General features: G+C 35.4%; 2 protein-coding genes across 4 annotated transcripts in view; one reads left to right on the forward strand and one right to left on the reverse strand.

Annotated features, from left to right (window-relative positions):
* The window catches only part of STK26 (serine/threonine kinase 26), a 52,302-nt gene extending 38,599 nt beyond the window's left edge, over positions 1 to 13,703 (forward strand). For both annotated transcript variants that reach the window (XM_054545067.2, XM_002832113.5), the window contains 9 exons: positions 1,178 to 1,234; positions 5,963 to 6,071; positions 6,160 to 6,317; positions 7,226 to 7,411; positions 8,832 to 8,980; positions 10,031 to 10,124; positions 10,577 to 10,639; positions 10,721 to 10,857; positions 11,898 to 13,703. In XM_054545067.2, the coding sequence (XP_054401042.1) occupies positions 1,178 to 1,234; positions 5,963 to 6,071; positions 6,160 to 6,317; positions 7,226 to 7,411; positions 8,832 to 8,980; positions 10,031 to 10,124; positions 10,577 to 10,639; positions 10,721 to 10,857; positions 11,898 to 11,922 (978 nt within the window). In that variant the 3' untranslated portion in view covers positions 11,923 to 13,703. The remainder of the gene's footprint in view (positions 1 to 1,177; positions 1,235 to 5,962; positions 6,072 to 6,159; positions 6,318 to 7,225; positions 7,412 to 8,831; positions 8,981 to 10,030; positions 10,125 to 10,576; positions 10,640 to 10,720; positions 10,858 to 11,897) is intronic.
* Positions 13,704 to 14,754: 1,051 nt separating this feature from the next.
* Positions 14,755 to 16,740, reverse strand: part of FRMD7 (FERM domain containing 7) — a 50,237-nt gene continuing 48,251 nt past the window's right edge. For both annotated transcript variants that reach the window (XM_009235255.3, XM_002832114.3), the window contains exon 12: positions 14,755 to 16,736. In XM_009235255.3, the coding sequence (XP_009233530.1) occupies positions 15,642 to 16,736 (1,095 nt within the window). In that variant the 3' untranslated portion in view covers positions 14,755 to 15,641. The remainder of the gene's footprint in view (positions 16,737 to 16,740) is intronic.

Raw genomic sequence — 16,740 nt, forward strand, 5'->3', positions numbered from 1 at the left:
ACTCATGAAATGGTATGGAGAGAGAGGCGTCCCTTGTATTTAAGCTATAGCTAAAACAAAAAGGGTTTAATGGTTTATTCCAGTGTTTAACTGATGGTACTGAATGGTATGTGTGTGTGTACACCTGTTTTAGAATTTGTATACATATATTCCTCCCAGGAGCCCCATTTCCTCTTGTTCAGCTCACAGTGAAGTTAATTCCACCTGGAGAAAGCATATATTTTTAAAGCTACACTCTCCCTTTTTCTTATCCATTTACATCAGAGGTAAAATGAACAATATTCTTTCTAGGTTCCGTGTGTGCCAAAAATGCCCATTAATCATAGCTGATAAAAGTTTGAAGTACATCAAAACAAATGAAAGCCAACAACTGAAATAAGGCAAAATATCCATTGGCCTCAAACTCAAACCCAAAATTTCTACAAGCCCTCATTTACCTCCTCATTCTTTAATGTAACTATCTTTTCTTTCCAATATCATTCAAGATAATTATTTAAAGCTTTGTTTTTTATAAAAATTACTAATAGTTCAACAATAACAAACAGTACTTTTATTTGTTTAGCTATATGATAGGCAAAAAGGTATGGGGGTAGTCTAAGCTCAGAATTTTAATTTGGAATGTTCTATGGAAAAAATATATTCTGGGTTCCCAAGCAACCATTTTTAAACCTACATTTTAGAATATATTCTTTATTTTTATTTTTTTTAATTTTTAATTTTTGTGGTTACAAAGAAGGTGTAAATATTTATGGGGGTACATGAGCTATTTTGATAAAGGCATATAATGTATAATGATCACATCAGGGTACATTTACTCTTTGTGTTACAAACAGTCCAGTAATACTTTTCTACTTATTTTTAAAAGTATAATTAAATTATTATTGACTATAGTCACCCTGTTGTGCTATCAAATACTAGATCTTACTTATTTTCTCTAACTACTTTTTGTACCCATTAACCATCACCAACTCCCCCTCCCTACTATCCTTCCCAGCGTCTGGTAACCATCCTTCTATTCTCTATCTCCAAGGGTTCAATTGTTTTAATTTTTAGCTCCCACAAATAAATGAGAACATGCAAATAGAATCTGTGCTTTAGTATGTGAGATTTAACATTTTTGCTAGTATGTTATTTTGGCTCAGGTTTGTAATTATTAAATTGTTTCATGGATTTACAGGGGTCTAAATTATGGATAATAATGGAATACCTGGGCGGTGGTTCAGCACTGGATCTTGTAAGTATTTTAAAATAATTACACACAGATGCAAATGTGTGCATATGCACGTACCTTAATTTTTTAAATAGAAGATTAATGGCTTTTGGGCACGCTAAGTGGTTGCTTTAGTTAATATGTTCAAATTAAATTCTTTTTTCATGACCTCTACCTTATGTAGGTACAGATGTATTGTACGTTTGAACATGTTGCTGGCATTCTAAGACTATATAAGAAATGCAAATAGCTTAATAAAATAAAGTCTCCCAAATTAGAAGGGGATGTGTGTATCCATTGCTGTCAAAGTTTGACTTTTGCAAGCTTATCCCTGAAAAAACTGAGTTTTCTTAGATTTTTAAAAAATATGTAATTGAGATAACTATCACTAAAAGTGATTTTTATGAACTGAATGTTTGTGTCCCCCCAAAATTCATGTGTGGAAATCCTAACCCCCAATGTGATAGTATTAGGAGGTGGGGACCTTGGGACCTAATTAAGTTGTGAAGGTGAGTTCTCATGAATGAGATTAGTACCCTTATAAAAGAGGCCCCAGAGAGCTCTCTGACTTTCTTTCCACCACGAGAGGGTGCAGTGAGAAGAAGGCCTTCTGGAAACCATGTAAGAGTGCCTTTACCAGACTCAAATCTGCCAGCCCCTTGATCTTGGACTTCTTTCCCAGTCTCCAGAACTGTGAGAAATAAATATTGTTTAAGCCACCCAGTCTGTGGTATTCTGTTATAGCACCTGAATTGACTAAGATAGTGGTACTAGGGTTCTAAACAAGGTTGGCCTACAGATCCAGTTCTTCACAGAGTTCTCTCTGCCCCTCTATAGGTTATTTGGAAATGTGATGGCATTTTGGGTTGTCACAATGACTTAGAAGTGCTCCTGCCATTTTAGTGGTCATGGATCAGAATGCTAAAATCCTGCAGTGTGCAGGAAAATTCAACCCAATGAAGATGCATTTACACACAGAATGCCTTTGAGAAACACTGGTTGTTCCCCAATTTAGTGTGATCCTATCAATGTTGAGTTTCTTTCCCTTCCTTAAAAATCTTTATTAATATGATACTATGTTTAAAATTCAGTATGACTTATGAGAGGCAACTTAGTGTAGTAGAATGACCACTGGGCTGGCCTGGGGTGTTTGAGGTTATAGGTCTGGCTCTGTGCCTGTGAACCAGGCACAAACTTCCTGGATGTAGGTCTTCTATAAAACAAAGAAGTTGCACTAAGTTATTTCTAAGTTCCCTTCCATCTTTAATATTATATGATTTTTTTATTTGCATGTTTCCGCCTTAGAAATTATAGAGTATGCTGTTTCTAGAAAGTGTTTTGATTAAAATAATCACGTAATATTTTAATTCTTATTTTTTTAGGTGGAGATGAGTTTTCCTAACTGAAAGTGATTATTTTTAAAAGGCTTTTAACCTTGACTGCCAGTAACTCAAAGTTTCAAATAATTTTATGAACAGAAATGACTATAAGAGATTTTCTTTCCTTTAGGCAGAACCATATTTAAACCATTCTAAAGAAATGGTAATTAAACTTGATGGAGAGCCTCATCTACTACTAGGAATTCACATCAGTTTAATCAGTTGCTGAATTTGGTAATCTTTCCTTGTGTCTAATCTAATTCTTATATCCTAAAGCCTGAGTTCATTTTTTTTTCTCTCCTCTCTAGTGAGAGAACACCACTGATGTTTCTTTGTGTAATAATCCTTCATGCATATGGAGTCAGGCTTCATTCTCCTCTTGAAGTTAAATGATCTCATTTCTATTTGTCTTGTCACAGAGTCATATTATTCAATAGTTTTTTCATTAGCTCTACAGGAAGCCTCTCAATTGTTTCATGATCCTCCTTCCATTTTTTGAATATTAAGAGCCCTTTCCAAATTTATCAGTTGTCTTATCTGGTCCTTCAGGGTGCTCACCATGTCTCTTCCCCATTTTGGAAGCACTGGCAAAGCTTGGCCACTCTGTTCAACAGGATCACTGATAGCAATGTTAAGCAGTGAACACTGGCCTAACCCCAACCAACGACCCAAATCTGTGTCCCCTAATAGTAGTTTGGTCAGTTTTATGAAATCTCCAAGTTAAATGATTGTGAGATCTTAATCTCATCCTGCTATTCTGAACTCTACTTAATAAAACAAATAGCCATTAATAACAGTTTTCAATGAATGAAAAATGTTGTTAGTACTGTATTGGTTAAGAATCAAAAGGCCTAGGCCATAAACCCAGCGCTAACACTGACTGCCTGGCAAATATTGGGCAGCCCTTTAGCCTCTTTGTGTCTTAATTTATTCACATGTTAAATGAAGAAATTGAATCAGTAATCTCTAATTTTGTGTTCTTAGCTCTAAAATTCAATAATATTGTGATTTAATTATAAAACTCATTTAACTAGACTTTACAGGGAGAGCAGATAATGAGAAAATGTGCTATTCCTTTTTCATGTATATTCCTGTACAAATAAATGCTACCATTTGGGGGAATCTAAGACAGGATTAGGTGTAGAGGAAGGCTCTGCTACTAAGAACAAGAGGAAATAAGAGGGATGTTTAGCGGAGAGTGTTTCTCACATTAAACTGGTGCCTGGTACCTAACTAATGGAATAACATAAGATTACAACTTGTCATTTATGTCAATGTTATACAGTGTCTACCTTGAGTCACTCCCATTCTTGAAAAACAATTTATTGTATGTGAGCAGACTTTGAGGATATTGCACATATTTTATTGAGTTTATTATGCTCTACTTCTTTCCAAAAAGAATCGTGGTGGCTTGCAACAAAAGCACATCTAATAAGATGACTAGAATAAAACATGAGCCCCAAGAAAAAAGAAACAATATGCTAACCATAAGAGAGGGCATAAAATAGCAGACTGCATTAGGGACCGGCTGGAAGTTAAAGTGTGACGAAGATCCATGAGCTCACAAATGTACAGTCTTCGAAAGAGTCAAGGTCCCTCTCTTGCATAGTCTCACTTGACAACAGAGGCAAATTACGCAAGGCAAGTACACTGCCTTGGGACAGAGATATTATTTGTTAGAGACATGGCAAGGTCTTCAGTTATTGGAGAAAAGTTCAAATGGAGAAGTCTCCTTGCCACAGAGTCTTTCTTCCCATCCTCCTCTAGCACCCAGTTAATTGAGATTTCACTTTTATTGGATTTTAACGTGAACCTAAAGTATAGCAGATAAGCTCATGAATCTGTAGGATCCCCTTTTTGTTGTTTTTACTTAAATATTTTTAAAAACTTCTGTATTAGGTAAGGTACTGTCTTATTTATGTTACTTTTAGATGTCCTTCAGAATGATAGCTAGTAGGCCGTACATTAATCTTGCCCAATCACTGAAATAACCAAGGATATACCTCCTCTGGCCTTGCCAATGTCCTATGATCAGATGATACTAATTACTGATCTTAAGTAGTGTGACGTTTGTCCTTCAGTTATTTTGTAGTACCTCAGAAGTTCATTGCCAGCCATCAATAACATAGTACGCCATTTTCACCCTTTCTAGAAGACTTTAGAAACTATTTTAATCACTATTGTTTGAATATAAACTTTGGGGTGGAAGTTGATAGATTTGAAAGTAAATAGATAATGTTACCCAGGAAAGGGACCTATTGAATTACACACATCCCTGGAGTATACTATATACCCAGACCACAGTTAATATTAGATGGTGAGACCAAAGTATGAGTTCTATTTTAAGCTGTTAAATTTCAACATGAAAGTGCCCTTTATTCAGCATAAATATGGCATTCATGAAAGATGAAATACACAAGGTGCCAAAGAGCTGTGGATCCCTCCCAGTGTGAGGCAGAGTGGGCAATGTTTGATTTTCACCACCTCTTCCCTCCTTCCAGAAGCAAACAGAACTCTACCTCGGCTCTGACTTTAGATTCCCACCCTTTCCTGTAATAATATTGTACAGTCCACTGTTTGTGCTTTATGAGGTACCAGAATTTTAAAATAACCATTTATTTTAAAGAGGGATTTTCAGATATTCCATTACAAGTTCTCCTGAAACCTAATCATTGCTTTCCTTGTATTCCAGTTGGAACTATTGGCTTTGGTACAGGGATGGGGAAATAAAGGGATATGTGTTACATTTATTTGAAAAACATTATCCCTCCATGATTTAATTTTTTTCACCATCATAGTCTGAATAGTTTAATTATTATATTCTTGGCTAAATTTACAATTTGAGTCTCAAAAAGGCTATTCTTTACAATATTATTAAAATACATAAACGCTGACTGATATGATCAAATAGTTGCTGTGGAAATCTTACGGATTCTCTGACCTAAAAATCAGTTTCGTGTCAATATGTAGTAACTTTTTCACAGCAATTGCCTGAATTTAAGTAGCTGATTTCTCTTTTTTTCCATCTAAACCAAAGATAGTTGGTTCTGTCATTATGTAAGCATATTTGTTCCATCTTTGATGTAAATATTCAGGAACCTCAGAATTTGAAGCCTACTATATAGGTAAAAGGGCTCGTATTATCTTTCATTAAATTGAATCATTAAAAAACCTATTCAGCCCTTCAACTGAACTCTTTTGCTTTCTTCCTTCACATTTTACATTTTTCCTTTCTTGTTTAGATATTGGTTTGATAAACAGAACGGCATCATGTGTCTAAGTGATTTCTTCATTTCAAAGATACCAATTTTGAATTTTATGTTTCCAAACTTTTACACATGTGTGTACGTGTGTGTGTGTTTTTCCCCTTAAGCTTCGAGCTGGTCCATTTGATGAGTTCCAGATTGCTACCATGCTAAAGGAAATTTTAAAAGGTCTGGACTATCTGCATTCAGAAAAGAAAATTCACCGAGACATAAAAGGTATACAAAAGTCTAATATGAACCTGAGAAAAATAGAAGCATTCTGAGCAAGCTGAGTTTTTTTTTTCTTTTCTTTTTTTCCTCCTAGCTGCCAATGTCTTGCTCTCAGAACAAGGAGATGTTAAACTTGCTGATTTTGGAGTTGCTGGTCAGCTGACGGATACACAGATTAAAAGAAATACCTTTGTGGGAACTCCATTTTGGATGGCTCCTGAAGTTATTCAACAGTCAGCTTATGACTCAAAAGTAAAGTATTACCTGTACAAACTGTTTTGGGCTTGTTAATAAATTATATGTGGCACACTATCCTAGTTAATACACTGCCTTATTTTTCCTTGTTTCACAAGTGTTTCTTAAGCTAGAGTTATGTCATATTTTGCTGCTTAATCATAAATTCTCTCACAGCTAACTAATATTTGGACCCTATTCACTTCAATGGCTTTTCATCCCACGTGGAGTAAAATCCTAAGTCCTTTCTGTGACATAGAAAGCTCTACACAATCTGGCCATTCATTATCTGCCTCTCCAGTCTTATCTCCTACCACTCTCTTCTAGATTATTCATCCACAGTGGCCTCGTGGTTGTTCCTCAAACATAGCAAGTACACCCTGGCCTCAGGACTTTTGCACCTGCCCTTCCCTCTGTCTGAAAAAACCTTCTTCCCACAATCAGGTCTTTGCTTGAACATCCCCTACACAGGGAAGTCTTCCCTGGCCATCTTATGTAAATTTGCAACACCCTTGCCCCCGTGATTCATTATTCTCTTACTATGCTTTGTTATTTTCTTCACAGAAGTTAGCACCATCTGGCACCATATTATTTATTTATTTATTGTCTTTCTTATTAGAATGTAAACCCCTTAAGAGCAGGGATTTTTGTCTGGCTTATACACCACTGAAATCCTCCATTCTGAGAAGGGTACCTGGCACAAAGTATGGAATTCATTATGTTTTACATAAATGAATTCTACTAATAAAAATTTATTAACACCACATTTTCTTGAGAGACAAGTACTGTATAGCCATTAGGTTCCACAGACTATTTTGTGGTAGTATATTGGAATGGAGTTTCAAGGTGATATACATACATACATATATATATATATATATATATATATATATATATATTTTTTTTTTTTTTTCCTTTTACCTTAGGCTGACATTTGGTCATTGGGAATTACTGCTATTGAACTAGCCAAGGGAGAGCCACCTAACTCCGATATGCATCCAATGAGAGTTCTGTTTCTTATTCCCAAAAACAATCCTCCAACTCTTGTTGGAGACTTTACTAAGTCTTTTAAGGAGTTTATTGATGCTTGCCTGAACAAAGATCCATCATTTGTGAGTATATATTGCTATTATTACTATTTGTTTTCTATTATTAGATCTACTTATAGCAAAGGTAGCTTTTCCTGCAGTAGGGAATACAGTGCATGTGAGAATTGTCTAAGATCCATCCAGGAACCTGGTTTGTCTATCTGTATTGCTATTTCTATTGAGTTCTTAACCAGATTCTTCATTCTTTTTCTCCTTACCCTTCATTTTTTTCTTGATCCTCAGCTTCCTCCTTATTCTATTCATTATTTCCTCTTTCAGGGGTAAATAAATTTGAGAAATAAAGTTAACTTTATATTATGTCATTATTAAAGTGTATGTATAAATACAATGATTTTTATTCAACTGTTTTCATTTTTCATGAAAAGTTATATTTGGGTTTAACTTTTTTTTTTTTTTTTTTGAGATGGAGCCTTGCTCTGTTGCCCAGGTTGGAGTGCAGTGGCGTGATTTTGGCTCACTGCAACCTCCATCTCCCAGGTTCAAGCGATTCTCCTGCCTCAGCCTCCCAAGTAGCTGGGATTACAGGCACCCGCCACCATGCCTGGCTAATTTTTGTATTTTTAGTAGAGATGGGGTTTCACCATGTTGGCAAGGCTGGTCTTGAACTCCTGACCTCTACTGATCCGCCTTCCTCAGCCTCCCAAAGTGCTGGGATTACAGGCATGAGCCACCGCGCCTGACCAGGTTTAACTATTTTTATTTGGTGTTTAGAAACTTCAATGTGAAGTTGTATACTTTTCCTAGGCTAGTGAGCTCCATTCATTTACTTGGTGGATTCTATTACAGTTGTTTTACTGTTGTTGAAATAAAGCTGCCTTGTGACTTTTCGAGATGAGAAATACACAAGAGCAGTCCAAACTTGATATAACTATTTTTAAGTTGATGATAAACATTCTCATATTAATAAAATGAAGGCAGAACATCCTCCACAGCACCTGGTGTTTGCATTTAGATGCAATAGACATTGATTTCTGATGGAGAAGGGATTATAAGATATGTGCAGATAATAACAAAATTACAGCCTTGCAAGTTTTCATCAGGTTTTTTCAAATTTACAGTAAATGTGATTAAAGTATTTTAGAACACTACTTTGAAATGTTTTAAAATGTTTACTTTCTAAATACTGTCATGTGTCTCTCTGCTTTTGAGAAAGCCCTGCCTGCCAGTTTGCTGGTGGGTAAGCCACCTGCTGCTCATTGGGCTTTAACAAATTGGGAAACCGAAGTAATAGATTCAATGTTGTTGCCTTGAGCCACTTCAATAATAGAATTAGCTATTTTCCTACAGCATTTTAGTTGTTCTTATGTCTACAGACATACCTTTATACCTTTCAGCTTAATGATTCCAATGATTTTTTTACCATTCCTTGTAATCATAAGAGTTCAACAATTGTCATATGCAGCCTTGATCTTTTTATCCTTAGCGTCCTACAGCAAAAGAACTTCTGAAACACAAATTCATTGTAAAAAATTCAAAGAAGACTTCTTATCTGACTGAACTGATAGATCGTTTTAAGAGATGGAAGGCAGAAGGACACAGTGATGATGAATCTGATTCCGAGGGCTCTGATTCGTATGTACAAATTATTTAATTTTTATGTAGGCAGCCTATTTAAATATTGTATATCTTTTAGCTATGCTCCAGTGTGCTTGTTCTAGCATAAAATATAAACCATATTTTGAAATTTCACCTTAGAAACTGTAAAAATCTTTTTCAATCACAGTCTGTGGAATACAATGAAGTTGGAAACATGTTTTTCTTGGAAGGGAATAGCTCTAGTTTTAAATGGTCTTGGTCTAACCCCTAGTGGATACTTGAGTATATTACAAAATTTTGGAACAGGATTCAATTAAAGTTGTTATATTAGTTTGCTCAAAGTAATAAGGAGCTGTGTTTTCTCATACTTTGATGGCAACCTGCAAAATCCCTCTAAAGAACTGACCTCCAGGCTTTTCCCACCTCTTGGCCGTGTACCAAACCAAGATCAGACTGATACATTTAAATATTCATTTATGTATGATTTTTATTTCTTGAAAATGTTGTAGGGTTTTATAACAGCAGCGTTTACATTAAAAATTCAGCCTCTAAGTCTGTCAATTAATTTAGACTAGGAAAGTCTGTATGCTATGCCAGAATTTAGTCCTCCACCAGCTGAACTGGAACAAAGGCAATACCAAATTTCTTTAGATACTACTCTGAGATTCTTCCATTTATGAGAAATTGCCCAATGTTGGAAAGGGATAAAAAATATCAGAATAATTTGTGCCCTATTCTAATGGGTGTTAGCCTTAGCTTCCCATAAGAGTCACTCATGGAACCTTAAAGCAATCACAAGCCACACCACTGGAGATCCTGATTCAATAGGTGGGGAGTAGTGAGGGACAGGTATTTATCTATGGTAGGAGGTCTCAATGAAGCACACATAGAGTTGAGAACCACTCCACTACTACTCTGTAGTAAAATGTAGTATTCACCTGAAGCTGAGATCAGATACTTTTTTGCATCATGAGTTTTTAAACATTGGGACAATTATCCCTTTAGATTCTACCTGCATTGATTTGGTATTTTTGCCAAGCTGAATCATTTGGGCACTTATAGAGGTATCTTTGGCAATCTCTTTAGGGAATCTGCCAGCAGGGAAAACAATACTCATCCTGAATGGAGCTTTACCACCGTACGAAAGAAGCCTGATCCAAAGAAAGTACAGAATGGGGCAGTATGTATATGGAGACAATTACTTACTCTTCATACAGTTTTTCAAACTATGTAGTGAGATTATGATGGCCGAAAATTGTTAGGATTGAATACCCCTAAATGCCTATCTGCCTCACTGTGTTTGTAGTATGCTTCATTTGTCATTAGTTTTGAGTTAATTAAGAAAAGTTAATAGAAGTTATTTAAGTGGCCATATTGGTATTTTTTAAAGTGCATTTCACCTGGAGATACATAAGCCCAGGGAATCATAGGTATCTATTGTAATCCCAGAAGTTAGAGGACTTCTGGATGATGAATGGGAATGAATGATAGGAAGAAAGCTTAGAGACTTGCCTTGCATACAATCTTTGGTTTTCAGTAGGGGATTCAAATTAGTTCGTATTTGTTAAAGAATAAGAAAATCATGACACTTATTTTAATTTCACGTGTATAATATATATTATTTGTTCAAAGGAGCAAGATCTTGTGCAAACCCTGAGTTGTTTGTCTATGATAATCACACCTGCATTTGCTGAAGTAAGTACAGATTAATTAGCCTTGGATATCTGTTTTAAGTAGTATAATATTTTAAATGTTTTAACTATTACTCTTTCTCAGCTTAAACAGCAGGACGAGAATAACGCTAGCAGGAATCAGGCGATTGAAGAACTCGAGAAAAGTATTGCTGTGGCTGAAGCTGCCTGTCCTGGCATCACAGATAAAATGGTGAAGAAACTAATTGAAAAATTTCAAAAGTAAGTTGGAAATGTCATTTTAAAAATTATTTTGCATTTTCTGTTGTATGTTAATTTATGATGCAATATAATTCCTTTGATTCAACCATTCCAATTATTCCTAACAAAGTCACCTTTTAATACATAGTTGTATACTTAAAAATAGTTTTTGTTTGTTGTCTATCTTAAACATTAGCTTTTGGAGTGATTATCTTTAGGCATGACAAGGTAGTTTTCCACTGCATGAAATGACCTGTTTTTCTTTCTCCACTAGTAGGAGTATAGACAAAAGGTCACTGAGCATATTCTCATTTGAGCTCTTATTAATATAATTGTGGAATGCTTTCTTTCTTGCCACTACCCTCAGAATTTAACAAAACACCACTAGTTGCATAGTTTCCAGTGCTAAAGTTCCTACGTTTGACCTCCATGTGAAAAGTTAAGGAAAAGGTAGAGGGACTCAATCCAGACCAAAAAAGGGCTCTTATGTTCAACTTCAGTTTCTATGTTGTCTCTTGAAATATTCATTTGATTTTGTTCGCATTCAAAAAAGTTCTTACATTTAATTTTTAAAAAAAATTTCAACAAGACTTTTGTATGCATGCACACATATACACTCCTTAGCTCAACAAGCTGTAAGGTGATACTGATTTTAGCCTTGACCCTGCTATATCTCTTCTCAGCGCATCTTTATATTTCTTTGTGTTTGTGATGCCACTGGGATCGAGATGGAACAAACTCTGTGACCTATGAAATCACACACTCTCAAAGATCTTTCTATCTGATAAGGCTCACTTGTACTCGCAAACCTAACCCCCTCTTAAAATCCCTTATATTTTAATGAAAACCCCCCATTTGAAAACAAATCAATTGGAAGTTGTGAAATCAGATGCAGAAGGGATTTTTTAACTTGTTTATATTTTAACATCTACATGATGAGATTCAATAGAAACAATGTATCCCTTTTGTGGAATCAGTTTCTTCATTGCAGAGTTCATACAAAGGAGAAATATAAATATGCATAGTTGTACATTGGTTTAAATTTTTAAAAAATTTTATAGGTGTTCAGCAGACGAATCTCCCTAAGAAACTTATTATTGGCTTCTGTTTCATATGGACCCAGAGAGCCCCACCAAACCTACATCAAGATTAACAATGCTTAACCTGTGAGCTCCATGTGCCTTTTGGATCTTTGCAACACTGAAGATTTGGAAGAAGCTATTAAACTATTTTGTGATGGTGTTTATCATTTTATATTTTGAAAGGATTATTTTGTAAGGAATAACTTTTAATACTATAGTTTCACCTGTATTCTAGTAAATGTTGAGACACCGTTTTGCTTTTAAGTATCCCTATTTCTTAAGTTACTAGGATGAATACCTTTCACATTTTGATCTTTAGTTGACTCTACCATCATGAAACATACAGGTCTTTCAAAGTCATTCTCAATATTCAGCTTTTGTAAATTATCAAGCTTCAAAAAGCTTTTTTTTTTAAAAAAAAACATGCATATTCTAAAAATGACTATTGGTGGGGAGGTGTAAATAAGTCATACCTTCTTAAAACAGAAAATTTTAGTAAAGTCTTTTAAATGAAACCTGTAAAAGTATTGACTCTTCTACCAAGTTGGTATGATATTCCAGGCAGCTCAATGATTATCACATTTGAGACCCTGTGTTTGAAGCATTTACAGGCAATGTATAGCAACAGAGGTACCTCTTGGTGTATAGTATTTACATTCTCTTTTAGGTAGAAGAGGCAATTTTACCCTTATTTAACATGGTTAGAAATTTAAAGCAAGATCATTTACCCAAGGATAGGTGTTTGGTAATGTTGGAGGAGTTAGTCTGGCTTCATGTTTTACATCTTCAACTAAAATCCCATACTATCTGCTTGGATTTGGAGAGCCAAAAAATAAAGCTGATTGTCATGTGATTAAACATCTGATCAACAGGTATGAATATAACTTGAATCAGCATATTTTTGCCATGGTAATGAATTGTCCTGTAAACTATTTATATATTTTTGTTCTTCATAATTATCACTAATAAGCATCAGTTTGTTGTTTTTAAAAGGATATTTAAGTGAGCATTTTCTAGTTCATATGAAAATAACCATAGTACAGGATGATTTCTGTCCACACAAAGGTTAAGTTAGATTGCACAGTTAATTTTCACTTATATTTATGGTACTATTATGTGGGTGATGCCTTTTTCTTTTAAGCCCAGTACATATATTATGCCTGCCTAAGTTCTGAACTGGGGCTATATTTCAGTAGTTGTAGAATTATTGATATTTAGTTTTGATAGCTAATGTTTAATTGTTTGGATCTGCACAGTTTGGTTTTTGCACAAAAGTCATTTAAAAAAATCTGAGTAATTGTCAAATATTAAAAGAAAGATATTCTTCCTGTAAGGAATACAGTTTTTAGTCAAAGTGGCCATTACATCCTCTTTTTAATTTACATAATATAGATACTTGAGAAAGTTGTTGTGGTGTTGTATGCCAAGAAAATTCTTTTTATTGGTGCCTATATTGTAACAATTATTTTTAATGCATTGTATTTTGAAGTAATGGTTCAGTTAAATTTTTCACCTGCTGTGTAACTGAAACACAATTACAGTTTATAATCTGTAGACGTCTGGAGATAATTTTGCAACTCATGTTATGGGTTAAATGAATATTTTTGTAAAAGTAAAAGCAACAAATTTATAAATTGAGTATTTGAAACTTTACAACACAGTTGCATCCCAAATACAAATTGTATTGCTTATTCATTATAGCTGTTCGTCCTGTAATCTGTTTCTAGGTGAAGCATACTCCAATGTCTTGGGGGTTTTGAAAATAAATATTTAAATTTCACAGTCCTCAATGTTTGTTTTCCTTGAGTTGGGGGTGTGGTATGGGACTTCAAGGACTCCTTTGTCCTTTATTGTTCAAACACTAAAATCGAAATTTTTGTTGGAAACCAGAAGATACTTTTCACATTTCATTAAGCATTAATTATAGCTACAGTGAACATCTGTCCTGATTTCTAGGCCTCCTGTCTTGACCAAATTATTAATAAAGTCCCCTTTCACTTGAAAGTGTCCTGGGTTGAACAATAAATTGTATGGTCACCCTAATTATTATATTATTAAGAGATCATATATAGATATAAACTTAGTAAAGATTTTTAGAAATTGATATGAGAAATAGCATTAACATGAAGGAGTTTAAGTTTTTCCTAGAGAAGAGGTTGAGGGTGAACTTAACATAGCATTAAGGATCTATGGTATTAATATGTATTAATATATTAGTATATTAATTATATAATATTCTAATATTATACTATGTTATATTATTAAGCCCAGGTGATTGGGTTTCACTATATTCTTATTATTAGATAGCTACTCTAGACTTGTGAGTTACTGGATATGAGTCCAGAAGCAGACAAGAAAGTGCTAGGATGGAGGAAAGGGGTAGGATGAGGTATATTAAGAGGGATTTTTCTGATGTAAAGTTTAGGAGAGTAAGGAAGCTATTCCATTAATTTTTTCTCCTTTAAGTTATATATAAAAATAGCTTGCCTATAGAATTGCCTCCTTTCTTTGAAGTTAGTAGCAACATTATCTTGTAAATATGTTGGACTTTAAAATCAAACAAAATAAACTTCTCAAATAGAATGCTATACCTTCTAGGAGGACCATTAGAGAAATTCTGAATGGGTAAAAAATGGAATTTTGGTTCATTAACTCACCCTGGTATTAGTACCATCCTTTTTTGTTTCAGCTACCCTTCAATTCTACTACTTTTCCTCTCCCTGGCCATACATTTTCACTTGCCTCCCTCCTTTTCCTTGTTCTGTAACTGTCCCTTTCCTTAGTAATAGGCCAGAACCAATCACTTCTGAAATTGATTAAAACAAAAGGAAGAACATAGTTATAATTTATTTTTTAATTACCTGGATTTTCCATCACACTTTATTACAATAACATTCATTTCCTGGCCTGCATACATGCAAGAAGCTATGACAAAAAATAAATTCTGGCAGGAAATATTAGATAGACAAACTGACCTGATAATGTTTCTCTTTTACTAGATATAGTAAATAGTTAAGAATATAGAAGTTATAAGTAAAACAACATGATATTTTAATCTGTTTTATGTCTGGCTCTAGAAATTGATTTAATTCATGAATTTCCTAGGTTTAGAATTCTGCCAAGTCCTAGATTAATTCTAAACCTGTATTCTCTTGAGAGGATCTATGCCACCACCTCCTTCCTGAGGCTGTAGGAGGGCCATGCTCCGCCTTTATATGTTATAAAAATGGAAGTCTTTAGCATATTACAAGACCATTTCTACTGGGCCCCACACAAATAGTAAAGACTGAAATATTCGTTCAGTGTTGTTTAAGAGCACAAAGATCAACACAGTCACAATCTACTAAATCACTAAATGCCATTAGAAGCTAATTCCATATGCCAACCCATACTGTCACCATTCTTCAGCATCGAAGAGCCTGACCTTCACTCACAATGTCTCTATGAGGAAGTATGCAGTGGAGATGACAAATACCCACTTTGCCTTGCCACAGTGCTGGTGAGGAGAGGTCATGTTCTAAAGTCCCTTCAGAGGTAATGGAAGAGTGAAACTCAAGGAATGAGGCAACAGCTGGATCTTTCATAAGGTAAGCATCCAAAATGAGATTTCCTTAATACCAATGAATATGTAGTAACCAAGAAAATGGTTTCTACAACTTTCATTATTTTCTGCCTAAGTCAGTAACATGGAACTGGCTCAGAAATGTCCACAGGTTCACACTTTTAAGCTAAAAAGTAATTACATGGTTTTAGTGAAGTCCCGTCTTCAGCAGTTGGTGTGTTGAAATAAGCATCTTCATCTTCTTCATCTAACTGTAGACTACCAGAAGACAGGCGGATTCTGGCCATGGGTGACCTTATTTCTTTGCCATACAAAGCATAGTAGTCTGGTTTAAGAATCTCTGATTCAGAATCACTGGATTCACTAGCTACATACCTTTCTGCTGTACTTTGATCCATTAGAACTGCTGGCAACTCCTGCTCTGCAAACATATCCGTAAACTGGTCTGCTTTATGACTGAGAGCAGGACAAGGCCCTAAAGGTCTAAATTCTGACCCAAAAGGAAAACGAATAGTTTTCATGTCTGATTGGCTCTGGGACCTTTTAGGGGTTTGCTCTTGAATGTTATATACAAATGCATCTTCCAAATTTGGGTCTTCCTCTTCTACACCTACATTGATGTTGCTCCTACCGCTAGTCCTGGCTATAGCTTCTTGGAGTCCTTGCAGGTCTTGCTGAAAGCTCTTCATTCTGATACTCCTTGGGCTTCTTTTGGCTGGCTTCATTGCAGTGGGCTCTACATAGCTATCTGGACTTGTCCTTTCCTCTGCTCTGATTGGGGACCGTCTGGGCACCTGGGGTGGCTTATCCACATAAAAAATGACCTGGGGAGGCATAATACCAACCTGCTGACCTGTACAAGGAATATAGGGCACATCCGTGTAAGTTAGCTGCTTTGCTGGACTCACTTTGCTTGTGAGGCCAGAAGATATGTTCATGTGATTACCAGCAAACTTACAGCTTGTTTGGAAGGAGCTTAGAGAACTCCTCTCTGAAAAAATGTCTCTGGGATCAGGGTTAGGATCGGGCTCACTGTTAAAGACAGGGTCCGTATAAATAAAAGGGAAAGAGGAACTGCTTTGGGACTGATGTAGCAATGTGGGATCTGCCTCTGGTTTGGAATGCTCCAGCTCAGTTGCAAATGTCACCTCCACTGCAGAGTTCCTCCTCCTACTCTCCAGCACTGGCTCAGATGCGTGCACTCCATTCACATTTTGGTAGTAGCCACCACCATATGCTAGTCTCAAATCTTCCACCTTG

The sequence above is a fragment of the Pongo abelii genome, chromosome X (assembly GCF_028885655.2).
Source record: "Pongo abelii isolate AG06213 chromosome X, NHGRI_mPonAbe1-v2.0_pri, whole genome shotgun sequence".
Lineage (NCBI taxonomy): Eukaryota > Metazoa > Chordata > Mammalia > Primates > Hominidae > Pongo > Pongo abelii.